Raw genomic sequence first — 11623 nt, 5'->3', positions numbered from 1 at the left:
GCGTGCTGGAACAGAGAGCATGACATTTCATGATTCTTCAAGGTTTTTTTTTGGGGGGGGGACATTCCCAGCTGTACCCAGAGATGCCATGAATTGAACCTGAGGCTCCAAGGCAGATGCTCTGCTACTGAGCTATAGTTATGAAGGGTGGGGAACACAATTAATAAATGAATCGTCATATTGATTTTAAAAAAAATACTTAATGCACTGAAAAGCTGTTTCTCCCCAGTGTTTGCATGAAAGCAGTGGCAGATATTCACGAGTCATTGCACTAGTATTCCATACTTGAGAATATTCCAGGTTAACCTGACTTAGATGGAAGACAAGGAGTTAAAACCAGCCTGGGCAAAATGCCCAGGATTCTTGAGAGAGATGTCTCTCACTTGACATCCTGTTGTTGTGCTTAGTTGTCAAGCTGCGTCAGCTGACTCTCCCTCCTCCCTGCCTTTCCCAGAGGAGGAAGAAGAGGGACGAGCTCAGCTTCCTCATCGAGGGGAGTATGTGCGCGTGCATGTGCGTGGTGAAAGAGAACTGCACAGTGAGGTCAGATGTTCCCCGGGCTCAGCACGTGACCTCGGAGCAAAAGTATAAAGAAAGAAGCGGGGAGACCAGATGCCTAACTCAGTAGCTTCTCAAACTCTGGAGAGAAAGGGAGCAAGGAGCCGAGAGTGAAGAGGAAGAGAAGAAAGAGAGCGGCCGCAGAATAACAAAGCGAGGAGAATGGCACAGCGCTCTGAAAGGTGAGTGGCAATCCTGGGCTGGAGACAACCCTTCGAAGGAATTTACACAGACTCTCTCAGGTGTTACGATTAGCAGGGAGGGAGGGAGGGAGGGAGGCTCTTGGTAGGTCCAACATCCTCGGAAGTGCGGTGTGTGTGTTGCCCAGGAGAGGGCATTCTCTGTGGCAGCACCCAGCACTGTTGGACACCCTTCTCACCCAGATGTGTGCCGTCTGGCACCTTCATTGGTATGGCTTCCATCACATGCTGAAGATGCTCCTCTTTACCTTGGCCTCTGGTCACATATACACCGTACATCTTACGCACATTATTTTTCCCAAGGAATCATGGGAATCTGTACAGAACTACAGTTCCCAAGTAATAAACTATAGATCCCAGGATTCTCTGTGTTTGAAATGTATGTCATTTTGTGGGACCTACCTCTATTGTCAGATGTTTTGATTTTGCTGTGGAATGGCTTTATTTCATTTTTCAAACTGGGACCTTATGGTGAAGTGCAGAAGAAATCTCATGAGTAGAGCGCTTTTGCATTTGTACTTTTAGTGTTATATGGCATCACGGTTTCTCTTGACGCCTGCATGCGTGTAACACCTGACAACTGAGGCTAACGTTTAATGTGTATGAAGAATTAGACTATTCATGAAAGCTTATTATATCAGCATACATTTCTTATTTGTTAAAGACTTTGTTGTTCAGAGGCATGTCATTTTTGGGGGGTGGTATCTGAATTGCATATTTCTAGTTGCATAGACACCAAACATTCAAAGCACATTCAGAACATCTCCTCTCCCAAGAATCCTGGGAACCGTAACTTGTTAAAGATGCTGGGAAGTGTAGTTCTGTGGTGGGTAAACGACAGTTCCCATGATTCTTGGAGGGGGGAAATGTGCTTTAATTATATGGCGCCCCTTGCTGAAGAACAAAGGAGTCCATTTTCTTGTCAGGAACTGAGGATGTGAATTTATCCTGCTTTGCCACAGACCACCAGTTTACTTCTGTGCAAAAGTGCTGGTATGTAAGATGCTTAAGTTAACACTGATTTCCCCCCCTCCCCCACCAGAATGTCTCAGGACCTGTCAGAAGCCCTGAAAGAAAGCACCAAAGAGGTGCATGAGCAGGCAGAGACCACAGATTTCATGATGCGGTTCCAGAAGGGACAGATGTCACTTCATGAATTCAAGGTACTGTGCCTGAGTTTTTATTCAAGAGCGGGGGGCGGGGAAGACTTTAAACACCTCGAAGAGTCTTGTTTTACAATCAAGCGGGATATACGTTTTATGAAATCAGTCAATCCGTGACTTGTTGAACTACAACTCCCATCATCCCTAGCTAGCAAGGCTAGAGCTCAGGGATGATGGGAGTTGTAGTCCAACAACATCTGGGGACCCAACGTTGAGAAACACTGGTATAGAGAAAGCAATGGAAGGAAGAGGAGGAGAAGGAGAAAGAGGAACAGAAACCATCAACAAATGATCCCTTCAGATCTCTGCCATGGCAGGAGCAATCTGACCTTCCCCTAGCAGTCCACTGGGGCAGGGGAAGGAAGTGGGGGAAAAGAGGGGGGAGGAAGGAGAGGAGGGGCAGAAAGAGAGCAGAAGAGGGGGGCACACTGAGAGAGAAAAGGGGTGACGAAAAGAGAGAAGATGGGCTGTCCATCCATCCCATTTTTTCCTCCAGCACCCACTCACTACAGCTTTCCCCACTGCGACAGTGTGAGTCCTGACAGATCACTCCCAAGGGATTGTAGCTCTTGACAGAAAGATTTCCTAGCCCTTCTCTGACCTCACAGAAACTGCACTTTTTCATTTCCTGGGCGTGTATTGCTGAACTGCTGTATTTTCATTCTGTTTCACGCCGCAGGCAAGGGCATAATTTTCTGGGTTCATTTCAGAACTTGAGCAAAATCTGCCTTCCAAGTGTGCCCGTCTGAGCTACTGGAACTAGCTTATTAAACAAATGCTAATGAGCTGAACCTTCTAGTATAACCAGTTAGAGGTAATTATTAGGCGTAAGTCCCAAATGAGGTGGCACGAAGCACAAATACAGATTGAGCAAAGCCAAGGGGCGGGGGAAAGAGGTAGCAGCAGCCATGGTGAAATTCTGGAGAGGTGACTTGTACATTACCCAGCAAAAACACAGTTATAATTGCCATGAGATTTCCATTCTTTGTTGATTGGCTGGTTTCTCTTACAACAGACCAATGTAGTGGGCAGGGAGAGCATAAAGATGGCAGGTCATAAAGAGTTGGTTCAACAAGCCATTACTCTCTGAAATTTTATACACACACACACACACATACTGAAGCAGAAGATACTGATCTCAACCATGAAAACCAAACCAATTTTGGTGCTTAGGAACATAGGGATGGGCCCTATACTGGGCCAGACCAAGCTCAGAACTGTCTACATTGACAGGCAGCCGTTCTCTATGGTTTCAGACAGGAAGTCTCTCTCAGCTCTATTTGCAGATGGCAGGGATTGAATCTGGGACTTCCTGTCCACAAGGCAATTCCTCTATCCCGAAGCTATGGCCCTCCTTCAAGTTCCGAAAGATTATCAGTCACATTAATCCATGTCAAGGGAAGGCGATCACACAAATGTGGAATGAAAGAGAGAGAGAGAGAGACCATTTGACATGTGTTTGGTGTCAAATTTTTGCTCTTGGTCACTTTGTGGAAGCTCACAATGGGCCACGTAGAAGGCGACCGCTTCTCAGGTGTGTGGAAATCCATTTTAAAGGGCTTTATGTAGGTCAAAATGCACACCCAGTCGCCATCCGGGATGTGCAATAATAGCCTGTACTGCTGGTTGACTAAAGGGAAGTTTGTGTGAAGGAATTTAGGGTGTGTTCATAAGGCAGTTGTGAACAGGCTCAGATGCACCATCTCTATTTGACCTTAGAATCATAGAATTGTAGAGTTGAAAGGGACCGTGAGGGTTACCTAGTCCAACCCCCTGCAATGCAGGAATCTTTTGCCCAGCGTGGGGCTCCAACTTACGACCTGGAGATTAAGAGTCTCATGGTCTACTGACTGAGCTATCCCAGTTCATACTGGCGGCTGCATCCCACTGTGTTGCTCTTTTGCCCAACTGTGCCATAATCATCACATAGAGTACAGGGATCCAGAATGGGATGTACAGTCCAGACAGCTAAACTAGTGCTAAAATCTCTCTCACCCACAGTGCATGTCCTTTGCATTCTCCTTGCCTGCACAGATGCTGAACTGAGGTCAAAAGAAGCTGTAGAAGGGATGTGTTATTAGCCACAGTTACTATTGAGATGAATGGGAATCATGCAGCTATGAAACATAACTTCCATGTGAGAGCCCTTTTGAGTGTGGGTCTCAAAGTACTTTCCTCAAATGGTTGGGCAATTCGTTGCTGCACTGCCTTGCTTACTGTGTTTAGCTAGTCTAGGGTCACTTCCAGGCAACCTGTTCATCAAGCATTCATCTTGAATTGTTTGCACAAAGTTTGTGGGGTGGTTATATATTGGCTACAGTGAACATCTGTTTGTGGAGTCGTTAGATGACCTTGCATCATGCAAATATTACTCCAGAATTTCCGGTGCATTTCTTCCCACCACTTAACCTTATGGCAAAATTATCTGATTTGGAGGATGGAAGAGAGAGAATGGGCTTTGTTCCATATTGACTGTCATGGTGCAATCTGAATTTACTGGAATGTGTTTGAACCCACAACATATCAACAGTCTGGAAGCACCTCAATTTTTTCATGGAACTTGGTTAATGTTTAAAATGTATTTAGTTGTGTGTGCGTTTTGTATTTGCAACAGGGACAAAAAGTACTTTACCAGAGAGTTTGTAAAGCAGCAACGTAGAAATAAGTCCAATTGCTTCTATAAAGGAAGGTGCTGGTGGATTTGACAGATTTGCTGTGTTGTACCCAGTGGTGGCTTTTTGCTGATGGAAAATTCACCTGCACAAGGTGGGGCATTCATAAGAAGAGCCCAAATAGATCTGACCAATCTATTTCTCAACTAGTCCAGCTTCCTGTTCTCACAGTGATCAACTGGATGCCTATGAGATGCCTACAGTAAGGTTACCAGACGTTCCTGTTTCCCAGGGGCAGTCCCCGGATTTACAAATCAGTCCCCATACAAAATCCATTGAAATTGAAAAGTGTCCCTGGATTCATTGAAAAAAATCTGGTAACCTTAGCCTACAGGCAGGATCCAAGTGCAGCAACAACTTAGTTTTTATCATTCCCCCTACCCACTGCGGCCCAAAGTTAAGAGAGATCAATGGAAACTGGGTACCCCACCTTGTGCAAATGGAAATGTTTTCTGCTAGGGCAAAGCCAGCATTGGATGGTATAGCCAGCCCTGCACTCCATGTTTAAGCACATGGAACTACTGCCATCCCATCTAATTCAAGACTGATGTGCCAGGAGTTCAACACAATAGGTTCTCTACAGAGAAGTGTATACTTGATTCTGACCAAACTAAGCCTCCTGGAGCACAATATACATCAGAGCACAATATACATCAGGAGGCTTAGTTTTGTCAGAATCTAGTATACGCTTCTGGAGTTAATGCTAAATACATGACTTCTGGTAAATGAGCCACCATAGCCGCTAGAGGGCCGTGAAAATTTGTGTCCTGGGCTTTTTAGACTCTTCTACCCATGTACTATCTGAAACCAAAGGGGCACATTGGTTGCCAGATGCAAAATATATTGGCATTATTTTCAGCTCTCCTACCCCACTGTATGGCAAAAGGAAGACTTTGCAGCTAAGCTTCTCCCCTCCCTTCCATCCTTTGTTTCAGCTGTACCTGGCTTCTCTGTACTACGTCTATGTTGCCCTGGAGAAAGAGTCTGAGCGGAATAAGGACAACCCAGTCTATGCCCCTGTTTATTTCCCAAACGAGCTCAATCGCAGGGCAGCTTTGGAGGAAGACTTGGAGTATTTCTATGGCCCCACATGGAGGAAGGAGATCCAGTGTCACGAGGCAACTCAGAAATATGTGGACAGGCTACACCACGTGGGCCAGTACGAACCTGAACTTTTGGTGGCCCATGCTTACACGCGATACTTGGGAGATTTGTCCGGGGGTCAGATTCTGAAGAAGATCGCTCAGAAAATGTTCCATCTGCCCAGCACTGGAGAAGGGCTGTCGTTCTTCAACTTCCCTGGAGTCACTAACATCAGCAAGTTCAAGCAGCTGTATCGAGCGCGGATGAACAGTCTCCCCATGGACTCAGCTACTGAGGAGAGAATACTTGAGGAGGCCAAGAGATCTTTCCTGCTGAATATAGAAGTGAGTAATCGGCTGGCTACACAGTCTTGCCATGAGGCCCATAACTCTCTTGAAAGTCACAATAACATTTCTGTTGACACTCTTAGGAGATGGTGAACATTTCTAAGAGCTGACCAAGCTTCTTCTGATTAGAGATTTATTTTTGTAAGGTGAATCAGGGTCATTGAAATAAGGCTTTTTTTTAAGTAGGATCAATTACAAAGCAATAAACTAACATTTGACTTATGCACAGCTTTTCCTTAGCCTCAGTGTTGAACAAAAAGAGAAAAAATAGGAGATGATTATGATATTGGTAATGGGGTATGGTAGAAACCAGTCTGAGAACAAAAAATGCAGGCAGCTGTGTTGGTCTATTAGAAAAAATCCAAACAGAAACAGTGTCATAAATACCTAATATTTGTTCCAGTCTTAAAATGTTAATTTGGAACATTCTTTGCAGGCTACATCAACTTCCCTGGGAGTTAGCCCCATTAAAATCAGTGTCACTTACATCTAAATAGACATTTATAGGATTGAACTGTAAGGCTGAAATCCTAACTCCATTTACTTGGAAGTAAGCCCCACTAAATTAAGGATAATTGAGTAAACATTGTTGCTGTAAGTTACTTTTACATCCATAGGATCACAGGTTATACCGAAGGTTTGTTGGGACGAAAAGTGGTGGGCACAGTACTTTTGAAAATTCTAAAAGGCAGCAGCTATTTAAGTCTGTCCTGATTGGTCTTTAAGATTGCAGGCTGTGATTTATCTTGAGTCCGGCTCTTCCAACCTCCAAATTAATTTTAAACAACAACAGGATCAACATTTGTCAGCGAGCATTTAAGAACTAAGTACATACGCAGTTGCTGGATGGCCTGGTTTATTATTTCTTTCCCTCTCCAGAAGGAACTAAGAAGTTCCAATCCCATTAAGATCAAAACTTTCTTCAGTCTGGAGGGTTTAAACTAAAGCTAGCTCACTTTTTGTTAGGCTGCACACACACCAACCACTTAAAGAACATCCTTCACAGAGGATCCTAGGAACTGCAGTTTACCCTTCACAATGCTACAATTCTTAACTACACCCTTAACAAACTACAGTTCCCAGGATCCTAGAGGGGAAATGTGTGGTGTGTACACAGCCCAGCTTCCTGATGCAACTGGTGCTGTCCCTACATCTTTCTTCATTTGCAACTTACTCACATAGGGATACGAACACACATGTATGCAAGGACCAGCATTCATACCCTTTGTACAGTATATGCACTGGAAGATTTGATTGGTGCTTCTCAGCAGGTTTATAATGAAAGGTAGATGTTCACACGTTCCAATATAAAGATGAAAGCAAGTGAGGAAGATTGGAGGACCTTCAAACTTTATTAAGATGGGTTGTGGTGGTTGTGGTGGTTTGCAAAGTCCTAAAAAGGGATAGAGTGCTTTTCAGTAACAAAACGGTGATCTATCTCAGGTGTTCAAGGAGTTGCAGAGACTGACAAGCCAAGGGCAAACCACAGAAAACCTCCACCTTGAGGAACCAAAACGAGACCTCCACACAAGAGGAATCAACAAAACTCACAGTAAGATAACTTCTTAATTTGAGCCATTCCTCATCTTCCAGCAGCACCGATTGCAGCAATCATCCTAGGAATCTGCCTTATCAGAACACTGATCCATTTCGCTTAGTTCTTCCCATTACACTGCCTGGCAGCAGCCCTCCAGGGTATCAGCTGAGCTACTACGCTTTCCCAAGACAGATATTTGTGCTGGCATGGGCCTCGCCATCAGGGGCAGCCATTTGTGATGCCCATGACAGGAACTAGTAACCTGGCTTCTGACCCTGCCTACTATGCTCCCAAGGCAAGCTCCCTTCCTTTTAGCTTCGTTTCCCCTTGGATCTTCTAAATACAGTGGTACTTCAGGTTACAGATGCTTCAGGTTACAGACTCCACTAACCCAGAAATAGTACCTCAGGTTAAGAACTTTGCTTCAGGATGAGAACAGAAATTGTGTGGCAGCAGCGGGAGTGGTACCTAAAGTGGTGCTTCAGGTTAAGAACAGTTTCAGGTTAAGAATGGACCTCCAGAACAAATTAAGTTCTTAACCCGAGGTACCACTGTAATGGAAAGAGGAGTGGTTCCTATCATAGCCACTTTCCATTAGAAAATGTGTGTGGACCCTGCAGTTTTCATTAATAAATTCTTATGAGATGCTTCAGTGTTGTATATACTATATCGAAAGATAAGAAAGGCCCTGCTCAGAGCCTCAGAATCTAATATACATGATATAAAAGGAAAAAGGAATGGGGTAGGAAGAGGAAAACAAGCATTGAAGCAACTGCGGCTCCATAGGCTACCAGATGGGGTCAGGTGGATGTCCCCTTTGCCATGATGAACTTCCTAAGAGGCAGGGGGTGCAGCCTCCTAAGGGCCCCAGGACACCTGGTTAGTTGAAGAGGCCAAAGTGTTATTTTTAAAGTCTCTCCTTCTCTCACAATCCCTCCTTCCGCCCAGCTCCCTAGGATTTCTGTGCTGCAGAATGCACAGCCCAGTTCTTTAAATGAAATAAGATTCTACCTTGTTGAATGAGATTTATGCCTATAGGTGCACATGTAGGGCTGCAAGCCTTATAGTTCTGAAACACAAAGTCAGAAAAGTCGCTATGCTGGCTCTCCTTTTTACGGAAACTTTTGCTTTCTGTGACCACCCGCTTGCAAGGCTGTGTCCACTCAGCTGGCTCAACTGCACCAGCCCTCTGTAATATTATCTTCCTGTGTCATTAATCTCTGGTGGCTGCTCTGCTCAATGTACCTGCCTCGCACCCAGTGATGTCATCAGTGTGGCTGGAACATTGCTGAATGTTCTAGAAACAAAGCTCCCAGCCTGACCAATTTCCATTCTCTTAAAATAGGTCCAAAGGAAAGTGACCGTGTGCAGATGAGGCATCAGCAGATGCTACCCAGCACGCCGCTCCTGCGTTGGGCTCTCGCCATCTTCTTCTTGGCAACAACAGTCGGTGTGGGCTTGTATGCCATGTGAGCAGAAGGAACCTCAGCCATGTCTTTCACCAGCACCTGCCTCATCCTGAACTAACAGACCTTTCCCTTGTGGAAGAAAGCCTCCTTAGATGGCCTAGTTTGGGCGATCTGAGCTCAGCTGTTCTCACATCACTAACTTGACAAAAGACTCTTAAAAGACTTTAGAAAGTCAAATCAAATGCTGGTGTGGCAAACATTTCTAAAGATACTGAAATGCGAGAGGGAGCCATAAAGACTGATAACTTGCCAGCTGGGACAACGGAGGAATAAATGTTGCTCCTGGTACTTTGCCTAGTGTTATGTCATAGTACTGTCTACTGCAGACTTCAGCAACCTGATGCCACTTCCCTGATAATTTTGGACTACAAGTCCCATCAGCCCTAGCTGCCACATGCCAGCTGGGGATGATGGGAGTTGTAGTCCAAAATATCTGATGGGCACGAAGCTGGTCCAATGTTGTGTTGCTTGCTTCTTATCCTGAGACAAAAATGCATTCTCAAACTATGATTTTATGTAATAATGTTTCTGTTTTATGTAATGATGTTTGTTTTTGAAATGCATTTGTACCTCAGTCCTGTATTTTTTTGGGGGGGAGGAATATATTCTCTTGCATCTGTAACTTGCCCTTTATAAATTATGTGCTCAATCATTAAACCTCCCTGTGAGTAGAATGAGCTGTATCCTTCTTTTAATGTTTTATCAAATCGCGAGTAGAGCGTTTTTCTTTTCCTGTGTACTGTATTAACTGATGCTGAAAGGATATTGGGCTGATCAGCGCTCAGCCTTAAAGCTTACCTTTGTGTCTAAAGACAAAACTGTTGAATCTTTGTTTTTGTTTATTTTATTTCTATACTGCCCTTCACCCAAGGATCACAGGGCAGTTTACAATATAAAAACACAAAAATATTTAACATAGTAACAAACAAAATAATAACCCACAATTTCTTATTTGGAAAAAAACCCACAGGCAATGTGTGCTCAGCACTGATCAAGTTTGCGCATGACACTAAGCCATGGTTTATTAAATCATGGCTTAACATTAAGTGCCAAGTGGCTTCACTGGTTTGTTTACTGCCAGCAAACCATGATCTGAACCCATGGTTTGCTGTTAATTTATGAACCTTGGCTGGTTTTAATGATAGTTTGGTATCACATGCAAACCCATCACCCTTAATTAACCATAGTTTGTTTAGCCACCCACACCATAGGCACTCATCAAACTACAAAGTCACAAGGCAAGAGCAGCTAGAAACATAACTAAATTTTGGAAAAACAAACTTGCTTTATAGTCTGTGGGACAATTTGTGGTTAACTTGTAGTTTGTTAAGTTCATCGGTATTATTTGCAAATTAGTTCTTTGTAAAATCCCTGGAAAGCTAGGATTGACATCCAGTGTTTAGGAACAGGGTGATGTGTTGCTTCACAAGCACCTGTAATCAATAAATTTGTTTAGTAACCATAAATGTAATGCCAATGCTATTGTGTATACTAGTTCACGTCTGTAAAGGAGAATTAGTAATTTGCAATACAGTCAATGCTCCCGAATGCCTCCGTTTTGGAATGTTTCAGCTCCCAAACACCAAAAACCCGGAAGTAAATGCTCCGGTTTTTGAATGTTTTTTGGAAGCTGAACATGCGACGCGGCTTCTGCTTGAGTGCAGGAAACTCCTGCAACCAATCAGAAGCTGCGCCTCAGTTGTCGAACATTTCAGAAGCCGGACGGGCTTCCGGAACAGATTACTTTCAACAACTGATGTTTGACTGTATTGGCAACAGTTACCACAGTTTGGCCAAGGAAAATGTTTTGTTCTAAAATAAAGAAAAACTGAAGTTAACAAATTTCTAGGTTACCAAAGAAGAATGACAAAACACATATCCAAGTGATGATGTCTGATGCACAAACACTGCAGAGCTCGAACAACAGAAATTAGTTTACAAGTATTTGTACAACCAACAAATAAATAATCCAGAAATCTTTCATACTGAACTATAGCTGCAATCCTAACATTATTAAATGATCATTCACATTATTAAATCATACCAATTGACTCTAATCTAAGTTTAATCACACAAATTAGTATACTCTGTTATGTGTATGACAGACACCAATAGTGCTTAACATCCATCACACAAATGGGAGAAAAACGGCTTGAATTCTTAACCAACTCTGCTACAGTTGCTGAAAGGTGTTGATCTGTCCCAAGTGGTCTTGACTGAAGTACGCATCTTGAATTACCATATTTTTTGCTCTATAAGACTCACTTTTTCCCTCCTAAAAAGTAAGGGGAAATGTGTGAGCGTCTTATGGAGCAAATGCAGGCTGTGCAACTATCCCAGAAGCCAGAAAGCAAGAGGGATTGCTGCTTTCACTGTGCAGCGATCCCTCTTGATGTTCTGGCTTCTGAGATTCAGAATATTTTTTTTTCTTGTTTTCCTCCTCCAAAAACTAGGTGCGTCTTGTGGTCTGGTGCGTCTTATAGAGCGAAAAATACGGTAACTCCTAAAGATATTGAGATTTCAACTTTAGATGCCAATTTTATTTCCCCTGCCTAAGACCTAACTGAAGATTGCATTAATAGCATGTCTAGGAA

General features: G+C 43.5%; 1 protein-coding gene across 1 annotated transcript; it reads left to right on the top strand.

The window, feature by feature from the left end:
* Positions 1 to 452: 452 nt before the first annotated feature.
* On the top strand, positions 453 to 9703 carry HMOX1 (heme oxygenase 1). The gene is made up of 5 exons (XM_083401232.1): positions 453 to 740; positions 1801 to 1921; positions 5529 to 6020; positions 7467 to 7575; positions 8906 to 9703. Exons 1-5 carry the CDS (start codon positions 721 to 723, stop codon positions 9031 to 9033), a joined length of 870 nt encoding a protein of 289 aa, XP_083257358.1. The 5' UTR covers positions 453 to 720; the 3' UTR covers positions 9034 to 9703.
* The last annotated feature ends 1920 nt before the right edge of the window (positions 9704 to 11623 follow it).

The sequence above is a fragment of the Podarcis tiliguerta genome, assembly GCF_965153285.1.
Source record: "Podarcis tiliguerta genome assembly, chromosome: 10".
NCBI lineage: Eukaryota > Metazoa > Chordata > Lepidosauria > Squamata > Lacertidae > Podarcis > Podarcis tiliguerta.
Note: the sequence above shows the minus strand (reverse complement) of the source record. Positions and strands in the feature narration are given on the sequence as shown.